Genomic DNA, 24,566 nt, shown 5'->3' with positions numbered 1-24,566 from the left:
TCCTCACAGCCTGCCCTGGGTCTCTGCAGCCAGATCCCCTGGCTCACCTGTCATCCTCACAGCCTGCCCTGGGTCTCTTCAGTGAGATCACCTGGCTCACCAGTCCTCCTCACAGTTTGCCCTGGGTCTCTGCAGTGAGATCACCAGGCTCACCTGTCCTCCTCACAGCCTGTCCTGGGTCTCTGCAATGAGATCACCTGGCTCACGTGTCCTCCTGACAGCCTGTCCTGGGTCTCTGCAGTGAGATCACCAGGCTCACCTGTCATCCTCACAGCCTGCCCTGGGTCTCTGCAGTGAGATCACCTGGCTCACCTGTCATCCTCACAGCCTGCCCTGGGTCTCTGCAATGAGATCACCAGGCTCACCTGTCCTCCTCACAGGCTGCCCAGGGTCTCTGCAGTGAGATCACCTGGCTCACCTGTCCTCCTCACAGCCTTCCCTGGGTCTCTGCAGCAGGATCCCTTGGCCACTTCTGGTTTGCATTGGAAGAATCACGGGCTCCGCCACATCTTGTTTCAGTTCATGTGCTATCCCCTTTTCTCCGTCTACACCTAACAACTTTCATCATCCTACACATACTTATATGTATTTTTTGAAATATGGAAGAAAGATATTGTGGTTGTCTTAAAATACTATTTTAGGTCATTTGGTGTGTCTGCACATAAGGCTTTCTTGCTATAATAAAAGAACATCAAGTGTGGTATATTCTAATATTCCACAATTTATGAGTTAAATGGAGCTGTCACTTACCATTCTCATCTTCTGTTTTCTCTGTACAAAGCAACAAAACACACAAAAACAATACTATGTTAGAAAGTGTCCTTGGCTCCTATTCTCAGATAATCTATCTCAGCCAGTGGCATGAAGTACAGGTCTTTGATGTCTTCACTGATCTTTGAGATCAGTGAACATAAAGGAATGATCTTGAACCCTGAAGTTCTGTTAAGTTCAGATGTTGTAAGACTAGTTAGCTCTGGACCAAGAAATTTAAAAGAGCTCAAGTCTCCTTGGTATTCTCCTTGGTGTTCTGAAAAATAAAGAGCAAATAAAAGCAAACACAGCACATGCTGCAGAGAAGGCCACTCTTCCTACAGCTGAGGGCTGTGCACCGAGCACCCTGAGCAGGGTGCTCACTGGGACTCACAGGAAGAGGAGAGGCATCCCTCCTTCCACAGTTGCAGAGCTGCATGCAGTGGAAGTCCAGTGTCCACACAGCTCAGGGCCTGGAGGACACTCAGACCCCTCCCTTAGCTCAAAAGGGCCAGCATCATGGGGGAGCAGAGTGCACTTGGAAATGACCACAAAAGGGCATCTCCTGGGAAAGAGGACAATTAGCAAGTGCAAAGTCCTGGAGGGCACTGGCTCACTAGACAAACACCCCCTGGAAGAACAAGGTTGAGAGACATCAAAAACCAAGCAAAACAAAGGTGAGTGCAAAGAAAAAAAAAGTCCCTGAATACAGAGAAACTGTCAAAGTTATGCATGTCTTAGTACAAGTGTCTTAGTACAAGACATGTTCTCAGTACAAGTCAACATGTTCTGCCAAGAAACGAGAGACCCTTGGAGAAGTCAAATGCTGTCTGTGTATGTGACAGCTTGTCACAGAATACAACACCAGTTATGATTAAATATCATAAAATAGCAATGAAGAGTTAGAAGAAAAGAAGTGTGAAAATTAATCAAACTCTGAAGTTATTTTATAAACAGAAGAAATGGTAGAACAAAAACTCGTAAGTATACACAATTATCATTTATTCATGAAAATAAACCAATAAAACCAAAAACATTAAAATTAATAAGAACTTTGAAAATAACAACACATTTACAAACCTGATAAAAGTTAGAACAAATGTGTCTCACTGTAACTTATTTAAAATGGAAAAAGTTTGTGCAGTGTATAAATGATTATACTACCAAATATGAATTTTAGCTGATAAGTAATTATATAAAGACTAGTTTAGAATATTGATAGTTTATTCTATGGAAAACAATCATGAATATATTTTTTAGTAGATCAAATATACTTTTCTATGACATTTTTCGCCAAAATGAAAGCAAACACCACTCACCTCTTTGTTTTTTCAACAACTCTATAAAACAAAAACAAAAACAAAAATGATAAATTATATGCAAAAATAAATGCATACCTTTCAAAATCAGTCAGGAGAAATTATCCAGGAAGCTTTTCTGCCTAATATCTTCCAAGGTGTCTCAGTAAAGTACTAGCCAGTCGTCACAGGTGGGGATGAGGGTCTGCCCGGGAGATAGGTGCTGAGGTTGATCCCAGTGTCCCTAAAGCCCACGTGTACAGCCTTTGTTGCCAGCCTGGCGCAATGTGGCGTGTGGTGGTGGGTCCTTAAGAGGTGGGCCCAGTGAGGTCCTCAGGCTCCCTGGGGTGTGCCCCAATGGGGAGTGTGGGACAGGCCCCTCCCCTCCTCCATCACATGGCCACCAGGTGGGCAGTCTTGCCATGAGGTGCTGTTTTGTCACAGGCCAACACAAAGGCAGCTGCCCAAATGTGGACTGACCCCTTCCAGTCCGTGGGCCTGAAGCATCCTTTTCTGCTGCTACCTTGGGAGTCTGAGGAACACGTCAGAGATCTATTGTGGGCTGAGCCTGGTGGTCACCAGTGACTCCAGTGCAGCTGGACTAGCCCACGGCAGCAGTACCACTCCACCTGGTCTAAGTCTAAGTAAGTCCCACGTGGTAATCGTGCAGAGCTCAGCATGGAGCAGAGTTCAGCCTGGCTCTCTGCAGGGTGTGCGCAGTGGAGACATGGACAGGGCCAGGGCTCGCAGGCTGAGGAAGGGGTCTAAAGAGACCAACCTTCCCTGCCTGCTGCAAGAAGAAATCCTAGGCTTTGCAAAGTCGTCCCTGAACGCTTTTCATGGATCAGCCTGATGACAACACAAACACCAGCCCCACAAGGTTGAGGGTCCAGCTGGGCCAGAAAGAAACCTGCAAAGGCCAGGGAGAGAGAGGCGCTGCCAGCGAATCTGTACCGGCTCTTCTCCCTGTTGCTAGGAAGGTGGCCACAGGCCCAGGAGCAGAGCAACACACCACAGGCCAGCTTTAGTGGAGCTCTGGGTGGCGGCCAAGGCTCAGGTCCAAATTTTATTTTTAGTTTTTATTTTTTGGTACTGAGGATTGAACTCAGGGATGCTTCATCATTGAGCCATTTCTTCAGCATTCTTTTTTTTTAATTTCGAGACAGGGACTCACTAAATTGCTTAGCATCTCTTTAAGAAGCTGAGGCTGGCCTCAAAACTGCAAAACTACCTCAGCCTCCCCAGTCACTGGGATTACAGGCATGTGCCACCACACCTGGCTGTGTTCTGAATTTTAAATGATGCACCATGTTCCTTTCCTGTATTTTTTTTTGGGGGGGGGGTTTACTGCAACATTTGGCACTTTGATTACACACACTTCTCTGTGTAATCAAAATTTGGTATATTGTGGAGATAATGATCCAACAACATTCAGGAAGAGTGGCATCTACTAGTTAAACAAGAGAAACTCTGTGCATGTATGAAAAAGTAACAACAATCCCCATTATTGTGTATCACTGTGATGCAACAATAAAAAAGAAAAAAAAAAGAGACTCAGAATCTTTTCCTTTCCTCTCTCCTTCAAAATTGCCTCATCTTTTATATTATTATCAATCTTTGCATAAGGGAAAACACATGAATGACTTCTCATATTGTTGCTGGAGTTCACTTTCAAACCCCAAAGTAGACATTAAAAGATTAAATGTCCAATTCTTCCTGGTTCATTGCCCTACAGCAGTGTAGACTGTGATCAGAATGAACTGAAAATGACCTATTTGACATGTGAGAGCCAAGAGACTTAAGGCAGAGAAATAGGAGGCCAATTCTTCCAAACTGTGAGTCCACACTGTGATTCAGAGGTCAGAGGCAGGGACGCCCCCCCTACCCCAAGCCCCTCCAACAGCGTGAGCAACGCTGCATCCTGAGGGAGCCCAATATGGCTTTTTGGATGTGTGGGTGTGATTGTGAGTCACCTATACTGCAGTAGCCTGGGGACACCTTGGAAGCCATAGACCCTCTTCCACCATCTCCCACTGAATACTAATCCTCAGATGCATTATCAAGACCCAAACAGCCTCTCCAGGCACTCAGCCTCCTGAGGGACCCTGCAGGGTGCCCTGCACTGTGGCCCTGTCCCTACATGGAGCACAAGGCTCTCTGCCTAGCAGCTGGACCCACTCACCGTGCTGCTCCTTGAGCAAACCTGCAACAGACACAAACAGACCCATCAGTGAGACTTGTTTGCACTGAATCTTCTGAGTGGATGGCGTGTGATTATATTAGATTGGCTAATTTATATTATATTAATTGGACAAATTTTCTAAATGATCAGTCCATTTTTTCTGTTGTTCTATGCACTTCCAGTCTTGGCTTTGTATATTCCAATTTTTGCTGTTTCCTAACACCCAGAAACCCAAATATGCCTTGACACAAGGAAAGTTCCCATATAAACAACAAACAAACAGACAAAAAGCCCTGTTTCACAAAGTTTCCTGTGACCCATGGGCAGAGGAGGCTGCCTGGTAATTCTGGGGTGTCTGAGATGCTGACAACCCCCCCCAGACAGCAGCAAGCACCTTCTCAGGAGGGCACCTCTTGCCTCCCTGGCTTTGCTCACTTGGATTAGCGCCCTGGCCCTTCCTAAGTCCTGCTGGCAGGGGAGTCACCCTCAACAGGCAGGACTCGCAAACACTAATCCAGCCAACTGAGAAAAGGACTGGACAGAATCACAGACCAGCCCTCCAGAAGCCACTGGGAATGGCTGGCTTTAGCTGTGCTTCAAGTAACTCCCAAGAAACACTCAGAAGTTAGAGGCAGCAGAGCAGGAGACTCTAGTGAGTGGCCCTGCTTGGAGAGAAGCTACCCTGGAGAGAGGTGGTGCCTCAGGCAGGCCAGGCCCTGGGTGACAGTGGTCACTGGTAGTTTTGGTGCTCATGGTCAACCACAGTTTTCCATGAGTCCCCAGGACACACAGAAAGCAGCAGCAGGGCTCTCCCATTGCCATTTCAGGAGGGTATATGATGTGATAAGCCAGGGTTTCCATCTCAGGACATGCACAGAGCATTTCATCATCCCTGGGCACACTAATGAATACCTCAACAGATAAACTGGTCTCCAAATCAACCAATTTAAGGGTAGACCACAAAAGTTCTAAGCATATATGCTGTTTTTATGAAAGAGCTGATCTTGACCCCCAAACTTCATGTTCTGGTAACTATGTGAGGCGATAAGGTGAAGATGGACTAACTCTTTTTTTTTTACGGCCTTTCCTGCCAGTTCTCAGTGATGCAGGGGACCCACAGTCCACTCCTGACTTGTGGTGATTAGTGCCCTCTGCTTCCCAAGAACCTGAGCTACCCCTCCCCACGCACTTCCCTGTTACTTTTGGCTCTTCTGGCCCGCATCAGCAGAGCACAGGTGACCACCAGGCTGACTTCCAGGAGGACCAGGAACACACACAGCCCTATCGTCCAGGACCAGTCCTTGGGAAACAAGGCACCTGAAACACACAATCATCAGACTGGAGTCCAGTTGGACAGCAGGGGACCTGGCTGTGGGGTGACTCTCCAGGAGCCTTCTCCAGACAGGAGGAGCTCAGAGACTCTGAGCATCCCTGCCCTCTGCTCCACTCCAGAGAGTCAGGAATTCAGAAGGTGCTCCTCCTTCACAGCATGGGGCAGAAACCAGAGGTCATGTAAGTGATTATGAAGATGTTGAGACATGTCCAACATGTTATGATAAATCAACACAGGGTGTCATCTAGATTTAATAGTGCTTACAATTATATTTGCGATATGTAATTATTTTATAATAAAATGTTACTAATAGAACACAGTTTTCTCCTTCCATGTGGATCTCCTTTCTCCTTCCTCGCAAGCCCTGATGTGGCCAAGTCCTCTTTACCTGGTTGTTTTCACACATGTATGCACATGAGTGACCCAACAACATGTTGCTGAGGAGTGGGCGGAGCTCCTCTGAGGGCAAATGAGGAAGTTTGATCCTTTTAGAGGGTAAATCCAATAGGTCCCATGGACAAAGTCCCAGAGACAAAAGCCTTACATGCCCAGGTATTCTTCTGAGAGGAATGACCACTGGTCCTTTAAATAAGCAGCTCTGGCCTGGCCATCCACACCTGTCTGTGCAATAACCTTCCCTGAAAAGAGGTCCCGAAGACCTCCTCACTCAGGAATTGCACTCATGTCAATAAGATGCTTTTGATCTAATCAATCAATGACTTTTAGTTATTATCAATGATTTTAAGTTCCATATAGAAGCACTTTTACTATTATCTGAAGACACTTTTTAAATTTTCATCTTCCATTTTTTTTAAAGAGAGCTCTAGTATGATGACCTGAGCGTTGGTGAGTTTTCCTCTCTCACTTCCCACTCACGGTGAGCTGCCTCAGCTGCTTTCTTCACTATGAAACTCTAACTGGGAGACTTGGTTGATTTTTCCTTCTCTAATTTTGCTTTACTGAAATTGCAATTAAAAAAACAGAAAATACAAACTCTACTGCTCTAATATATGCTTTTGTCACATTCTCCTTTTGAACCTGGAATTTTCTTCCATTATGTCAAACAAATGTGGATGCTTGAACTGAAGCACCCAAGGAAGGGCATTTTAGTTGATGGGATTCTTAGGAGCCTTCATCAGTGAACAGGCAGTGCCACACCTGAGCTGAGCCCTTGGGAAGTGATGGGGACAGGAGAATTAAGACACAAGTCCCCCTGGGTGCCATTCCACCTCAGCTAGTGGGATGCAGTCCACCATGGTGTAAGAGTCAACAGGGGGACCACAATGCACAGGGGCTGGAGTGGATTCCTGGAGGACAGGTCCCTAAGATGCAACTTGAAGGACCAGTGGGGAAGCTTGGTGAAGGCTCCCAGAGGACAGGAGTGTGGGGTACCCTGTAGTCGGGACGGGACAGAGAAAGGAAGGAAGTGCAGAGTTGAAACAGAGATCATGAGAAGGCAGACAAGAGGAAGAGCATGTGGACCTGAGTCACTGTCATGCCCTGACTGGGCAGAAGGACAGAGAGTCACAGGAGAGTAGTCAGGACCAACTCTTGTGGAATGCCCACTTTGGGTCTGTGCTGCCCAGGTGAGTTCTATCAGTCACTCCTCAGCCTTCTCATGGCGCACAAGCCCTATTTCTCCTTTGGGAACTGGCAGGGAAGGTCAGTACCCGCCCAAGATCCCAGAGATGGTGGGTGGCACTGCCAGGATTCACACTAATTAGTTGGTGGCAGAACAAAACGTTAAAGTGTTCTGAATGATTTTCTCCTGGGCAATAGCTAAAGAACATCTTGAGGAGAATCTGGGAGATTCTCTCCATGTTTCATGGGCTTTGAAGGCTTTTGCATATTCGTAAATTCATTTTTATAAGTAAAATCATTTCTTTGCCAATAAATGGGAGCTGAGGATGAGCTCACATGGAAGTCACAGAGGAATGGACCAGAACCTGGCCCAGGTGACTGCCCAGGTCTTTGCCCGTCACACCTGATCAGCTGCAAGGACAGTGCAGACTATGGAGGGAACTCACCTGCCAGAGACACATGTGCTTCCTTCTGCTCGCCGAGGAGTGGGTTCCTTACAACACAGGACAAGTTTCCTGTTGACCTCTCGTCCACTGTGATGGATGCCTGCACCTGAAACGTGCCAGGCTCTTCAGTTCTCACTGTCTCATAGGCTTGTGTGAAGTGCAGTCCCTGCCTGCCCTTCCATTGCACCTGGGGCTCGGGGTACCACCCTGTGGATGTGCAGGTCAGCCTGATGCCCCAGGCTGCGTCAGGTTCCACGTAAACACGAGGAGCCATGCCGGTGCCTGGAGAGGGAAGGAGGCAGAGAGAGCACACTGTTCCAGAAATGTCCAGCGGTGTTTTCACATGGACCAGTGAAACTGCGATTGTTCATTAACCTCTGTGAACCTCAACTCTGTGTTTTGTTTGTGTGTTTTGTTTTTGTGACAATGGGGTAAAGTCACACAAAGGGTTTGGAGGAGGAACAGATTAAGACCACAATTTGGCTTTTACTCCAGTTCCTACCAGGTCCCTTCCTGCTGTGTTTCTTTCCCTTGTTCCCCTTTGAGAACTACATGTAGTTAGTAAAAACCCATTGGTCCATTTGCACCCAGTGGACACACATGAGCTGGTGGATTCAGATGTCAGTTTCAAGTTGTCCACATAATTTCTATCACCCTTTTCCTATACAACTACCTCAGATGGAAGTTCGTATGGCCTTAGGCCAATATGGCAGACACTAGACACTGTGGCAAAGGGACCTTGAAAGATGTCTATGCACCCCCCTGATTAGTAGCTTTCCCCTCTGAACTGCATCCATGGATACACCTGCTCAGAGGGGGGCTGCCTGCCTCAGGGCCCTTGCTGTTGGGAGTGTCCTAGAGGCTGGACAGAGTGCTGTCCCTGGACATCATCTGTGTGTCTTGGTCATCATGTTGCCATAGGAACTGGCTCATCCTTCCCTCACTCTCTCTCTCTTCAAGGACAGGGGTTCAAGAGCAGCAGTGACTCATCTCCTAATGTGAAGATGAAGGCTGCACTGGGGGAAGGCTGGGGATCAGGAGTAAATGAAGGTGGACACACACAGACAGTGAGACCCACTCCTCCTTCCTTTGTCCCTCCTCCCAAGATTTGGGATGACAAGCAGCTGTCATTTGTGCATAGTGTTTTGCAGCTTAGTGTGTACTAACACTAACTTATTCAAACCATCACAGTGTACAACAAAAACTAAAGTAAATTTACTGGTATTAAACAATCACTTTTGTGGGCTGAATCATGTTCCTCAGAGGATATGTTCAAGTCCTAAACACAGTGCCTCTGAAGGTTGCTGTGAGTGAAAATAGTGTCGTTTTAGATGTAATTCCCAAAAATGAGCCTACATAGGTCGTATTGGACAGGTGGGACATTCGCACAGAGCCAAGATGGCATGGTGAGATGGAAGCAGATCTTAGAATGGAGTGGTCCCAGGAAGTGTCTGGGAGTAGGAAGGCACAGGTCTCTCTGTTGGATTACAGGAGGATGACACCTTGAGTTTGGATGTCTTCACCCTGGAAATGTTTTCAGGATATGTGTGCACAATGATGTCTAGTTAGGAGAAAATTTAGCAGAAAAATCTGTTTTCGACTGGTCAGTAATTCTTTCTCCTAGTCTTCTTTAATTTGGGAAGAATCAATAAGTACCCACCTTTCACTGTGCAAGCATGAGTTCAGGGGTGCTCATGGACTGTCCAAAACTGTCACTGAATGTAGGGCAAGGACATGGCCTGTCAAGGCACACTGCAGGAACAGATCTCCTCCTCTTGGGCTCCCTGTGACAGACTGGGTAGGCCTCTCTGAAGGCCAATTGTGAGGATGGCAATGGAGAAACTCATTGCCTGAGGTTGTCACAAGAAACTCATTGCCTGAGGTTGTCATGACAAGAGCAGGGGCAAAGCTGTTCAAGCTCAGTGTGAGCCTGAAGCCTGGACCCCTCCACACCTGCTCACCCTGGCAGAACTGGCAGTGTCTGGGCAGAGCTGGGATCTGGGACATGAGCTCAGTGCAGGGATCCAAGCAGACAAGAGTGTCATAGGAAGATGGAAACAACCATGTTGGACTGGGCAAGAGCAATTCCTGATGGTCGGTGAATCTGATCTTTCCTGTCTCCTTCCATCTCCTTCTGGATTTTAGAAAGTAGATTGATATCTTAGACTGAGATGTGCTTCTGGGACTCCTCAGAAATATCATGGCTGGGATGGAGCTCAATGACAGAAAATGTGCCCAGCATGATTGAGAGCCTGGGTTCAATTCCTAGAAGAAAGGGAAGAAAAAAGAGAGAGAGAGAAGAAGAAAGGAAAGGGGAGAGAGAGAGAGAGAGAGAGAGAGAGAGAGAGAGAGAGAGAGAGAGAGAGAGAGAGAGAAAGAGAAAAGAAGAAGAAGAAGAAGAAGAAAAAGAAGAAGGAAGAGGAGGAGGAGGAGGAGAAGGAGAGGAGGAGGAGGAGGAGGGGGAGAGGAGGAAGGAAGGAAGTGGAATGAAAGAATGATATATACTAGATTCTCTCCTTTCTCCTCTTCTTAATTATGTTGACAAAGAAAAGGGTTGCGACTATATTTCTCTTACAGCCTGAGACCATTGGAATAGATTAGTCAGATGTTTTCTTCCTCTTTAACACTCTTGAAATTCCTTCATAGGATTTGCCTAGACTATACTTCCATTGTCCACTATACCCAGTATTTCTCCTAACAAAGTATAGGCAGAACAGAAAACAGAGTTAATGTTCTACAGAATATAAAGAGTTTTCATTCCAGAGAAGTTCACCGGTGACCAACACTTTGAAATGTGCTTCATTGTGATAGGTGGAGCTTAAAAAGAAACATCTGTAGTCGCCTTCATCTGCAGGATGGATGTTACGGATCCTCAGGGCCACTTGCCCCCTGGTGATGTTCTCCCTCAGGATCTCTGCCCTCCCTTGGTTCTCTGGTTGCTGCTGGTCCTTGTCCTGGGAATTCCTATAGTTATGTACCAGGCCTGATTTGTTTGTATGGCGCCATGTCACCTCCATGTTCTGAGCATCCATGGGAGGGCTGAGGTGACAGGAAAACATGGCCTCTTCTCCCACCATGACAATGATGGGTGAGCTTGGTCCAATCATGAGGAACTGCCCTGAAAGTGATCAAGAAAAATGATAGAGCCTTTGCATAGAGTGTGGCACCTAGCCTGAAGCTAATTTTATAGAACATTTTTAGTGCACCTGTATTTTGATGATAATCCATCCGATGAGGTCAGGCAGGGAATTTCACACTTGGATAACCACATGAGCTGAAGAATTTTACACCTGTTGCATCTGTTGTAGTGCTTGTTAAAATGTGAATCTCCAATGGCACCCAAAAGCTCATGAATAAAAGACTTGGTTCCAAGATGGTGATGCTATAGGGAGGTAACAGAAACTACAGGAGCTGGCACCTAGTTGAAGGGAGTGGTTCTATCCTGTCTTCAGCCTCTTGCTCTCACTCTGCTCTCTTGCTGCCATTAATTGAGTAGCAATTAATGCCCTCTCTGCTGTGGTTTCTGCCTCACCATCAGCCCATTCAATGGAACTGGCTGACCATGAACTAAAACCTCTGAAACCATGAGTTAAAAAAAAATCGCCCTTCTCATAAGTTGATTTTCTCAGGCATCTTTTAACAGCAAATAAAAAAATGAACTAACTCAGAAAATAGGAACTGAGAAGGAGGGTTATTGCTGTGACTATACCTGAACACATAGTCCAAAATCCTTTGAAATTGGTTGTTGGAAGAAGTCCTATAATGTTGAAATTGGAACTTAATGAAGGACTCCTCTGATAGGAGCTCAGAAGATTGAAATGCCAATAGGCATATGGACAATAAAGACTTTATTCATTAGGCTTTTTTTATGTACATATGTATGTTTATTTTTTAATTGACTTTATTTTTAAAATACATGACAGCAGAATGCATTTAAATTCTAATTACACACATAGAGAACAATTTTTTCATTTCTCTGTTTGTATATAAAGTATGTTCACAGCAATTCATGTCTGGGAATGAGCACACTGTGGGGAATTGGATTAGCAGTCACATCTGTTACATTCTAGAAAATAATCTGTCTAAATTTTACCCATGCTCAGAGACTATGTGCGAGGTTGAGTTTAAATATGATGGATTCATTGATCCAGGAGAGAGAATTTACAACTCACAGCACTAAGGCAATGACAGTGTATTGTTGGCAGCTTTTAGCCAGGTTCAATTCTGGGAGCTAAAAGCAGAGCAGAAAGATTTGAAAAACTTTCAATTTGGGCAGAAAGGGAACATGTTTAAGTTTGTGGTCAAGGAGGATGTGATTGCTGAAGAGATCAGTGTCTATAAAAAAAATACAAGTGCTTCTCATTGGGACACTTGGAAAGATGTCTCCAGGGTATCAAGAATTGTACCAGACAACGCACAACACAAACTCAATGATGTCAAAGAACAAGCTCACTTGAAAGACTGCTTTGAGAAAAGAGGCAGGAATACCCTGTTCCAAAAGGACCATCTAGGAAACTGCTTTCCCCAGGATTCATGTCAGCATGCTCAACCAACTAGGAATTCAGAAGTCACTGCAGCCATAGTCCCAGTGGGTCCAGTTAATGCTTGAGCTGGCAGCAGTTCTTGGCATCGTTTATGGGGTGTTGGTCCTGAAGGAATGGAGAATGCAAGATCTATGGGATCATGGGGGTTTCCACTGAGATTTAAAAGGGAGACCAATAAGCCAGGCTGGGTGGGACAGTCTCAGCTTCCCTGAAGGGTTAATGGGTTAACTGGTGAGAATAAGGAGGGATGCTAAAGTTGTTATGTTGACCACAGGAAGTTGGAGATGCCAGGAATTTGGGATGTTAGTCAAGAAAAGCAGCAGGCAATAAAAAGAGTCAGCCCAATACAGTGATCATGTGGGATACAACTGGCAAGGTCACACAGCTTGCCAAGCCCTTTGGACTCCACACACTGTCCCCATGTTCCCTGGATGCCAAACATGGAACTAAAGGATTTAGGGTTTGCCATCTGGATTTTGATCTTGCTTTGGTCTGATTCCTTCTTTCTCTTGCCCATGTGAAAACCACATAGCTAACAAACCATGCCTAAAAATCTCCTACAAACAAAAATGAAAGAAAGATGATAAACATAGTGAAAGCATGTGAAATATAAAAACCCCTAGACAGTTAGGTACACAGAAGAGAACTAGAACAAAGATCCAATCTCAACAAAATAAACCCCATTGAAACAGTAAAGTTACCAATACAGTAAAACCTCAAATCTCAGAGATGAATGAGAAGAAAAAACAAAGAATATTTGGAAAAAAAAGAAAAGAAGAAGAAGAAGAAGAAGAAGAAGAAGAAGAAGAAGAAGAAGAAGAAGAAGAGGAGGAGGAGGAGGAGGAGGAGGAGGAGGAGGAGGAGGAGGAGGAGGGAGATGATTTTAAAAGTGCAGGCATAAGACATTATTTTTAAAAACTAACCTTGAATTTAAGTAGACTAAATGTTCCAACTAAAAGATAATGACTGACTGAATGGCTATAAAAACAAGACCAACATTTGCTGCTATAAGAAACTCACTTTAAAAATGAATATGCACAGAAAGTGAAAAACTGGAAAAAAATCTAAAATATCAATTTTTTTATTATTTATACATTATAATCATCTTTTTATAAATTATATTATTTTATCCTTCTGGAAATTGGAGGTCAAGTATTTTGCAGAAATTGATGGCTGTCAACCAGATATTTTGCATGTTGTGTGAACATAAGTCAAAGATAAAATGAAAAGAAAAAGTACCTCCCAAAATAGAATTAAAGACAGAAACTTGAGAATAGCCCTAAGATCTTTACTTGTAGAAAACAAGAAATAACTGAGGCCTGGAATTGTAGTGTGGAATAAGATGTCCTCTCAACAAGTCTCCCATGTAAAGGAAAGCAGTCTTCCTCCTTCTCACTCACCTGCACCTGGCCAGGGAAGAAGGAGGGAGAGCAAGCATGTCCAGCTGCCCACACAGAAGAACTGCATCCTAGCTGGAAGGTCCCAGTGCCTGTGGGACTGTCACAGAGCACAGTCCTGAGATGCAGTACCTACATCCCTCTCCATAAACAATTGCTAAACAGAAAACCAACTTACAACATCACTGAATACTGGAAATGAAAGTAAAGTGTCATGCAAGTAGACTTTGATCAAGTTGAGTCATTCTTTTACATATTAAAGGACCAAATAAGGAAAGAGAAGAGATACACAGAAGTCATTATGATATGGTAAAACCCCTCCCAGCACCAAGGAAACGGACTCTAATATCTTTTTCCAGACTTTGATTTTTGTTTTCTGTTTTTGATTGGTTTGCCTGTGGAGACATTTTTTATTGGTGAATTATAATAATACACAATGTTGGGATTCACTGTGACATGTTTGTACATACACGTATTATGATTTGCTTCATTTCTTTCCCCAGTACCACCCTTTACCCTCCCTTCTTCCCTCTCCCTTATTGCCTTCCTCTAGTCTACTGGTATCCCTTCTATTTCTATGAGATCCTTTCGTTTTGTTTTACATTTTCCTCTCTAGCTTCCACAGGAGATAGAACACACACTTTGACTCTTTGAGGCTGAATTATTTCACTGAATATGCTATTCTCCAATCCTATTTAATACCTTTGCACTAAAAAAAGATTTTCTTTTCAGACAAAATATGGTTCACAGACTTCTACATTGCTGCCCTAATCCTAATGTACTCAAAGTTAAATAATCTGATTTTTGTCCTTTGACAGGTTCCTTTAGAAATTCTTTATAGCTGTATTATTAAGAGAAATTGCAAAGATAACATTACATTTATGAGTGATGCATATGTTTGCTTGTGTTTTATTTAAGAATTATAAGAATACCTTTGGTCTTCAGGAGATAATAAAAGATGGGCAATCTGAGATAGTTTTCTCAAAACCTCTCATGATGATTTGACCTTATTCTTCTTGTTCTCTAACCATGTAAATACAGAATATGAACAGATATGTACACAGAAATTTTGTGATGTCACATAGAGTTAAGGGTGTACCTCTAGTTAAAAGCAAGCTAAAATGGATCCAAATATTTAAAAAAAACCACATGGCTTCAAAAGGTTTACATAATTATAAGCTATGCCTTTATTCTTAATGAATATTTTCTCAGTTATTTGAATAATCTATAGTCCTTAATTCATAGAATATTTAACATATGTCTATTTATTTAATTAATATATATATATATGTATTTGCTTCTTATAATTTTCTTTCAACAGAAAACACATAATTTATATTCCTTATACATGCATTTATCGGATGCTCTGCTTTTTATAGTTAGATATTTGAGAAATGTATTTCACTATAAAAATTTTTTCTTTCAAGAGATAATACAACCATCAAGTAATCTCTAATTCTCAAATTATTGTAGGAACTTTTATAACATAATAAACAAATATAATTTTGTCTACAGAAATATCCATATTTCAATATATTTTCATTGAGATATTTTTTCATATCAAGGTACAATAATTTGTTTAGATTCTAAGACTTATAGAAATTCTTCCAAATTATTACCAAAAGAAAGAATTCTAAATGGAGAAGAAGATACTTCCACAGAGAGGAAACATAAATTGGAGGTCCTACAAAGAAGAAAGAAATCCTCTTTGGGAAATATAAGGTTGTTATATTCTACATTTTTCTACATAAGAAAATCCTTACAGCATTATCTATTATCTAGACAGATAATAGAAAAATTTAAAATAATTGAGAAACTGATTTATGTATAACTAGACTGAGTGTAAATATAAACTAATCAATTCTAGTATATTTTAGGCTATTTCCCTGACCTTATTATGTTGATGTGAGCTAAGATTTTATGCATATTTTGACATAATAAAGACTTATTAAAATGCCAAATTTATTTCCTTTAACTAAGGTTTTTATTTACCTAGTGATTCTTAATGTTTAAGAATTAATTTTAGTGAATAAATTCACATCCTTAATTAAAACAATCAATGTTTCAAAATGCTGACTAAATTCTAACTTTGACATTTCTCCTTGGAGACTAAATTTGATTCTTGCATATTACTTGTATTTTTTGGATGTTTATGGGATTTTGAAGAACATTTAATTAGGATTGGTGTTCTTCAAATTAATGTGGTACATTAGTTTTGAACAATAAGAGTTGCAAACTTTCTTGGAAATTCATTGGTATTATATAAGTTCTCTGACTGGACCTGTTATCCATAAGTAATATGGTAAGACTCATATACTATTCCCTACACTGGGAAGTAACCTTAATCATATTTTTAAAAAGACAATTAAGAGATACCGATTTAAAGAATAATATTCTGAGATATGGAGATATTTTGAGACCTTCTCTCAAAAAGAGATTAAGGGATCTTTTTGAATTGTTAGAATGAATCAACTAGTCTATATACTGGGAGATTACAATAATCAAATGATATCTCATTTTCTTATCTAGCCTCAACTCTATCATCAAAGAAGGCCTTAAGAATTGCCTACTAGAAAGAAAGATTGAAGGGAACTTTTCAAACTTAATATAGACCAAAACAAATTCAGGGAGATTTTCAAGAAATCCAAATTCATGTATTATGTCAAAATTTATGCCAAATGTCTAATCTTAACTAGAGAAACATTATGCTATTACTTAGCTAAATTTTGAAATAGAAGACAATTTTAAAACTAGATTTAAGGGAGATTTATCTTAACCATGTCCCAGTAACACAGAATAGGGACAAATCTGATAGTCTAACTAAAGTACAGACAACCCTTCAAAACAGATATCCAACATATAAACAAAATGCCTAAAAAAGTAAGCCTTTAGAAAAATTCTACTATTTTCATAGAGATACTTAAAGGGACAATACAGCACCTAAACTTATAAGGGGCCACCTATTTTCAAAAGATGAGTCTATTATCCAGTTAGCCAACAATATTACAAAAGGATTTACATAATTTTAGCCAAGTTTAGGTGTTGTACCATAGTTAAATGGAGTCCAGGTGAAGAAGAAAAATAAAGGCAAACATACAGACAAAAAGAGATTAAAGTTGTAACCTTACCACAAGAAAAATAAGATTCTTAGTTAAAAATTGTACTCCTCTTCTAATTAAAAACAGGTTTTGAGAGCCTCTAAACATTAAAATGGAGTCTTAAGTCAAGCCCTGTCAACAGTTTGTCACTGTGGAAAATAGCCCTAAAAATAGTTACTCCTAAAATATTAGACAGCCATAAATAAATCAGCTCCATAGCCAATAACTAATTTTAGTAATAAATTTAACATAATAGAGTTTTTTCAATTTTAGTGCTCTGAGATGATACCCTACATACATTAATATTTTTGAAATTAGTAAAGTCATGGATTATGCATGGTTACTGGAGCTAATTTTGCTACATTAAGTGAGTTATTAAAGATGTTCATGCATATGTTTCTTTATACACAATTGTTTTGACAATAATTCCTCAAGATGTCATGGCTAGTTCAGTTTCATACAAATTCTAAATTAGGTCATTGTCTTAAATCACACTATTGACTTACTTTTACCTATATTTGAGATACTAACTCTCCATACTTAAGTCTACACTAAGTTTGATAATGATAATGACAGCTTTTTAGATTCATAGATAAAAGACTATTCATTTCTTTTCTCTATTTCATTTTTTAGTAATGGTAAAAACAAAATATCTTCTCTAGTCTTATTTAGCATTTGACTTCCTATTTTGGATAGATGTTTACATAATTTCTCATGCCCCTAGTAAAGACCACCACCACTCCTAATTTAAAAACTCTGTCTCTACCTTTATTCCAAATTAAGATAATTGATTAAGTTAATCTAGAGCTAATTTCAAAATATAAATTTTTGTATACAACTTATTGTATTCTTCATTTTTGATAATTCTGTTAAAGTCAAAATCAAGTCATACATTTAGTAAAGGCTAAATTTCTATTTACTATGCCCCCTAAATTGACTTTTGTCAAGTCTCACAACCAGCTGAAGATAATAAATCTTTATCATTTAAATACTTGTACTATTGTCAATAAGTTATACTAATGATATTATGATATATGTCAGTATTTCATTCAATGTTAATATATTAAAACAGGGAGAAACAGGACCCCACAGGGTAACAATAAATCTTACAAAATATTTCTTAAATTTTTTTAAATTGTAGTATTGAGTCTTAGTGCTGCTGAACATGATTCGGTATATTAAATGAAATTTCAAAAAATAGAGTTTAACCTGGTTATCATGGAAAGGTTAAAACCCTGAAACAGAAAGGTAAATCTCCCAACTGCAGAGTTTACATCCAAGCAGCTTCATGAGCTTGTCAGGTAAATAAAAATTAGAATCAAACTTCTATAGGCCCATTTCTCAGGTCCACCTTTAATATGCTTTGTGCTGTGGACTGAAATGTCTACCCATATAATCAGATTAATTGTCCTGACTGTAATGGTCAGTTACACCTATATGTTGATCCTGTGTAAACAGGCTGTCTGGGAGTATCTTTTGAGAAAAAGACAGCATATGAGAAAACTAAACCAGCCAATCATGCTGGTCCTTAGAAATTAAGACTATATATCTGGACAATTGTCAAAATAGAATTACTATTGAAATAGAACCTTCCTATATAGGCCAGGCATTTACAGACTGGTCTCCTAGAATTGACAAGGACAATTGCATAAGACTTAACCCTCTGTGAGATGACATCCAACAGAATGTCTGGTGCTTCTGCCTCCAGAATTTTTGCATTACTGACCTAAAAGACTCCTTAATGTGATAATTGAGAGAAAGGATGGTTAAAAAATCCTGTAGCCTATAAAAGGTACAACTTGCCTCATTCCATTCCTAGTTACAGTATTGGAAAAGGACATTGATCCTTCATCAACTTTCCTTCATCATATTGCCAGCTAGCATGCAGAAATTAACATTCAGGCTTTGAAACAGGTGCATGCCAATTAACTAGACCTAGGTAAGCTCTTGATTTCATGATCCTTAAGTGAATACTTAAAACATTATTCATTGTTCCTACAATACAGCATTTGTGGCTATGTTTTAAAACAATATGTAATTATTTAAAAATAATTTTAATTAAATTTCCTCCACGATCCCTCATAGTCAGATAAGGCTTTGATTTTGCCTTGTTTATAAAAATTTTGACCAGGCTATCTGTTTTCTCTGAGACTTGTCACTTCCATTGTTTCAGCCCTGTTTGGCACTCAGGTCCAGATTTTATGGTGGTCTGTTGTTGGTCTGTTGCCACTATTTCAATAGTAGAGATAAATCCAAGCCCTGGGTTTTCCCAAATGCACACTGTTGGTGGGTTGTTCAAAAGAAATAGGAAAGTCCCTAGAAAGAGTAGTCTGTAATCCACAAGTATTTCCATGGGGCCAGGAGAGACTCGGATGCTTCATCCACAGATACCAGCCTGGGCCAACAATTCTGTCAATCTGTCAATCTAGGTTACATTCTTTGCACACAGCCCACCAAAAGTAGCACAACACTGGGGTAGGAAAAAGAAAAAACTCACACTGCTATTGGCTACCTCTTGCTGAGGCGGACTTGTGACCCAAGACCATAGCAACAAAACACAGGTGCTACTGGCTGAAATCATGTCTATAGACTGGAGTTGCCTGTCTTTCCTGAAACTGGGGCTGTTCCACAGTCTCCATTGAAAGGCAAGCCTGGGTGTAGAGGCACTTAGGACCTGCCCAGTATTAGTTTTCACCTGGGCAACACTGAGTTCCAGGGCAAAGTCTTGTACTTAACACATTTTCCTCTTACCCAGAAGATGGGTCTTCTCCCACCCTGCCGCCTGAGGTCAGGGTAACGTTGGTGAAGGCAGTCACTTGGCTACCCAGGCGGATGCTAAGCTAGGTCACACCTGCCTCTCAGAATGGCAATGACCTGAGAAGTCTCAAGAGTGCGGTGGAGCCCACACTGAAGCTGATGTGGTGCAGGCTCACACACGAGACCATCTCACAGTTCCCACCTTGTGCCAGAGTGACTCTAGAGTCCTATGTCTGAGCAGTTGTCTATTGAGATCTGCATTGCCCAAGGTTGGCCTTGGCCACCAACACTGGTGCTTAACTGGGATATGCCAAGTCTCCCAGCCACAGAGGCCTGCACAGACTTAGGAGGAGGTGGTATGACCTGGGCCCCCTCTGAGGCTGGGAGCAATGCACACTGAACTGTGAGTCTGTGCCAGTAGTGCTCAAGTGGCATCTGATCTTTGGCTGCTGTGACCAAAAGACCTGAAAAGAACTTTTTAGAGGAGGAAAGTTTGACCCTTACAGTTTCAGAGGTCTCAGTCCATAGACAGCCAGCTCCATTGCCCTGTATGCATGATGAACAGAACATCAGGGCAGAAAAGTGTCACAGGAAAGCAAGCCAGAACATGGGTTTCAGGAAGCAGAGAGAATAAGCTTGGCTCACCAGGGACAAAATATAAACCCCAAAGGCAGTGACCTTCCTCCTCCAGCCACACCTTCTTGCTTATAGTTACCACCCAGTTAATTCATTCAAGAGGATTAATGCACTGATTAGGTTAAGACCCTCATAACCCTATCATCTCTCCTCCAAACTTTCTTGCATCTTCTGACACATGACCTTTCCGGAGACAGCTCATAGCTAAACGATAACAGCAGATCTCAGTCTTAAACGGGTCTAGAGGCTCCATCTGCACTCTGGCCTGTTTACAGGGCCTTCTGTGGTTTGTCTCACTGAGACAGGATTGGCACTAGAGTCTTAGACAAAGCTTTTGCTGTCTTTCATGCCTAGCTGATCACTGAGTGGAGTCTTGCTCCCAGGTCAGCCTCTGAGGTTGGTGGAGGGGTGCAGGCCTTCAGCTGCCTGGCCTAGTGAAGTTCCAGGCTAAGTCCATGGGAATGGCCTGTCAGAAGGGGTGGAGCCTTGCCTACACAGGGTGTTACTGTAGTGGGCCTGGGCCTGGGTTTCATGTCTAAGCCCCAAAGTTTATTCTCTCTTCCTCCCTCAAAGGGGAGGCATCTCTCTCCATGCTGGGCTTCTAGGAGTTGGGGCGGGTGACTTAGGCAACTTGTTCCTTCCTGCCCACTTCAAGAAGTATTTCTGTTATACTAAAATAGAGCACTACCTTCTCTCACTTGTTTTCTTTTTAGCTCTTTTGAAGATAGTTTGGTGCATGAATGTTATGGGTTGAATATGTGGTGTTCTCCCAAAACTCATGTGTGATACAATGCAAGAACGTTCAGAGTTGGAATGATTAGGTTAGAGAGCCTCACCTAAGTAGAGGATCTATACTTCAGCCCTGGTGGGAAGCCCTGTGTGTGTGTGTGTGTGTGTGTGTGTGTGTGTGAGAGTGTGCATGCACGCACGTGTGCCTGCTTCCAGGCTGTCATGTCCTGAGCTGATTTCCTCTGCTGTGCCTGTCTGCCATGACACTTACCTCTCCACAGGCCCAGACCTACAGAGTCCTCTGAACATGGACCAAACCTCTGAAACCCATGAGAGCCACATAAACTTTTTCACCTTTACATTGTTCTCAGGTCTTTTGCTTACAGTGATGAAAAACTGACCAAAATAATGGATATCTGTTCAACTTGGAGTTTCAGTTGCCATTTTGCTTCATTCTTATTTATTTTTATTTAAAGTAAAGGCATTAAAGTAAGCCTTAAATATATCTGTATATATGTTTATATGTGTATGTGTGTGTGTGTGTGTGTGTGTGTGTGTGTGTGTAAATGGGCTAAGCCATGACACTGCAAAGCAAACCTGCTAAAAGGAGTCTTTATTATAATTTAAAATTCATTTTTCTTCAATTAATAGTTGTATAGATTGCAGAATTATAAATCATCCTAAAGTTTAGTCCATTAACAGAGATAGTTTCTCATACAAGATTTTTGTCATTTCTGTATTTCAGGAATTTGAGGATGGTTGAGTAGCTGTGGCTCTTAGTCTCTTGTGAAGTTCTGGTTGCTGCTGGTTTTACAGGGGCCAGACTGTCCACTTCAAATTGGTTCATCCACATGGATATGAGCAGGAGGCCTAAAATTCTCTCCATGAGGCCTCTCCATGGAACTGCTTGAGTACCCTCATGGCATGGCGCTATCATGCTTCACAGTGAGTTATTCAGCAGGCCAAGAGGACACCTGCTGTCCACTGCAGGATGTGACTTGGGATGCTACTTAACACTGACTGCACTGGATTCTGGGAGCATGGCTGTTACTCACTGAGGAAGATCTATGCAAGGGTCACTTCTGACCACACTGGAAACAGTGAAAACACAGTGAAACGAAGAAACCCAAGTTCTGTCCCTTCCCACTCAGTCACCTCCAAAACCATCTACTTATTTTTTACAAGATATTTATTTTACCTGCTGAAGAACTTTATACAGATGGAGATGTGCACTTTTTTTCTGTCTGCCTTTTTTTGATTAGCAAAATATATCTGGGAATCATCTACATATTGCATATTTCAGTGTCTCATTTTTTTTTTCAGTGCCAAACACTATTTTAGGCTACGAATGGATTTAAGTTTACTTATAGATTATCATGTAGGACATTAATTTCTAGTTTCAGTTGTTTGTAATATAGCTGCTAAGAACATTCTTGAAGATCTTTGGTTCATAGTGTCTATTTCTCTAGAATAACACCCAGCAGTGAAATTACTGATTATAGTAATAATTTAACACATTTAACATTATGAGAAATAACCAAATGTTTCTTCAAATGAATTCTTCAGTCAGCAAAGTGTGCAAGTTCGAGTTGCTCTAAACTCATTTTCTGTTATTTCTAGTTCTTCTGTGAGCAAGGCTTTGTGTCTTTTCTGACAGGCAATAAATACAGCAGATGCTCAAGGGTTTTGGCTGGAGGCAGACATCATGACCTGCATCTGAGTGCATGATCATGCGACCTAAAGCCCCTGGAATTACACACAGAGCTACTCAGAAATGCCTGGAGAGCATGTGTCCTTCTGGGCAATTCAATTCTACTCCATTCTGTGGCGTTCAGTGCTGTATTTGCTCAAGAAAAGTGACGATTGTTACAGTGAACAACAGTCGGTCTCTCGCCAGGGAAACCTCACCACTTCCTGCTCATTCAGAAACAGTCCGTCAACTGGTAAAGCACATTAGGCAATATGACAGTGACCCACCAAGGACGGTCTTGAAGCACTTTCAGAGTCTAAGAAGGATGGCAGAGCTTTGTCTTTCTGCAGGGAAGGGGATGGAAGGAAGAACATTCATTGAGGGGAAGAGGGACAGCAGCCGGAGCACCTGAAGGCATCCTGAGTCTTCCCAAATGTCTGCAGGGAGCCTGGCTTCTTGTGGCTTGCAGCTCTCTGCTCTGGGAATGGCGACCCAGACTGTCATTATGACCCATGAGGACGTAACCACTATGCTCTAGAGAGGGACAGCGGGGTCTGTGGCCGGCATCTTGACAATGGTAAGGCCATTTGTACTTTTCTCACCAGCAGGCTCAGGGTAGAAGTATGGCCTCAGAGGCTCAGTGAACTCGCTTTTGAAAGTGTGGAGAATGGTACAGTCAGTCACATTGTAGAACGAGATCAACCCTTCCTTATACTGCAGAAAAATGCCCACCCTCAGGAGGGGCCCTGTGACCTGGAGAACGTGGTGGGAGACGGAGAGGGCCTTGTACGTGCCATCTTTCAGGCACAGGGTCCAGAACCCGCTCTGCGTCTTAGCAGAGATGTACTGTCCTTTGCGGTTCACTGACTCCACACAGATCCCGAAGGTCCACTTGCTATTTCCTGCTACTTCCGCCTCCCAGTAGTGGCTGCCACTGGAGAAACGGTTCTGACCCAGCACGGCTGGCATTGTATCAAATCGTTCAGGTTTGTCGGGCACGTCCTGCTTTTTGGTCACGGATTTCACACACTTTCCATCAGGTGACACGGCAAGGTAAGGGTGAGCAGTGTCTTTATCCAGTATTATGTCTTCTGCAGAAGGAAGGAGAATTAATGGTAGGACTTCCACTAGAACCATCCAGATTGTAAGACAAGGAAAAACAGGTCACACTTGAGGTTCTTTCCATAAGTAAGGACAGGATCCGTATGCTATTTCCCATGAGGCCATTCCACATCCAAACACAAAATGGTTCTGACTCAGTGTGAACTATCCCTGAACTATTTCATCTCTACAACAGATGTGAGGTGTTTCATCACAGGTTCCAAAGGAACTGGTGATAGGTTGGGACGACCATGGTTAGGGCCTTGACATAGGTAACGATAGTACAGATCTCAGGATATTTCTTCAATATTTAAGCAAGGTCTACCCCGCCCACCTGGGTGGATTCAAAGGGATAGAGGTGGCTGTGGAGGCCCTTACATGCAGAGCAGAGAGACAGAGCATGCCTGAGGGCCCAAGCTGTAGGAGGTGGGTGGTGGGCATCAGCATGTGAGCAGGCAGAGGACCCAGCCAGAAAGGCAGCACTCGGAGGGAGGGAGGCCCCACCAGAGCCTGTCTTCAGGAACAGGGCCTCTGGACAAAGTGGAGGGCAAGGGAGAGAGTTGAGAGGGCATGTTCAGAGGCAGCTCCTTGTGGAGAGTTGACAGTTGGACAGATGAGAGGGTACCCACGGTGGGGGTGGCAGGGACTGGATCTACAGAAGCAGCCCTCTCCACCTTCTCTTTTCTAAAAGAAGAAATGATGGTGTTTGTGCAGGTTGATCAGGGGAACCTGAGAGGCGTGAGAGCTTTGAGACTTCAGGAGAGGAGAGAAAAGGAAACTAGCCCATCTCACCAGTCCGCTTGATCTAGACAGTCTTGTGGCTGTGGAATTGCTGAGGTCAGGACAGAGAGAGGACTGATTTCTCACTTACCTAGAAAGTTATTTCAGATCAGGTGACACCATGCTACCTCTGTTTGCACAGCTAATGCACTGTGGTCTTTTCTAAAACGAAACCTTTCCCAGTCAGCAAATTGGTGCTTATTGGACAGAACGTAAGCCCAGAATCAGATTATGTTGACAGTTC

General features: G+C 42.4%; 1 protein-coding gene across 1 annotated transcript in view; it reads right to left on the bottom strand.

Annotated features, from left to right (window-relative positions):
- Window positions 1-24,566, bottom strand: part of LOC143641705 (butyrophilin subfamily 1 member A1-like) — a 47,383-nt gene that overhangs the window by 4,553 nt on the left and 18,264 nt on the right. Inside the window, exons 4-5 of the mRNA XM_077109441.1 lie at window positions 23,044-23,532; window positions 4,231-4,251 (exon numbers count right to left, since the gene is read on the bottom strand). Of these exons, the coding sequence (XP_076965556.1) occupies window positions 4,231-4,251; window positions 23,044-23,532 (510 nt within the window). The remainder of the gene's footprint in view (window positions 1-4,230; window positions 4,252-23,043; window positions 23,533-24,566) is intronic.

This window comes from Callospermophilus lateralis, chromosome 5 (assembly GCF_048772815.1).
Source record: "Callospermophilus lateralis isolate mCalLat2 chromosome 5, mCalLat2.hap1, whole genome shotgun sequence".
Lineage (NCBI taxonomy): Eukaryota > Metazoa > Chordata > Mammalia > Rodentia > Sciuridae > Callospermophilus > Callospermophilus lateralis.
The sequence above is the reverse complement of the archived record's forward strand: the minus strand, read 5'-3'. Positions and strand labels throughout refer to the sequence as shown.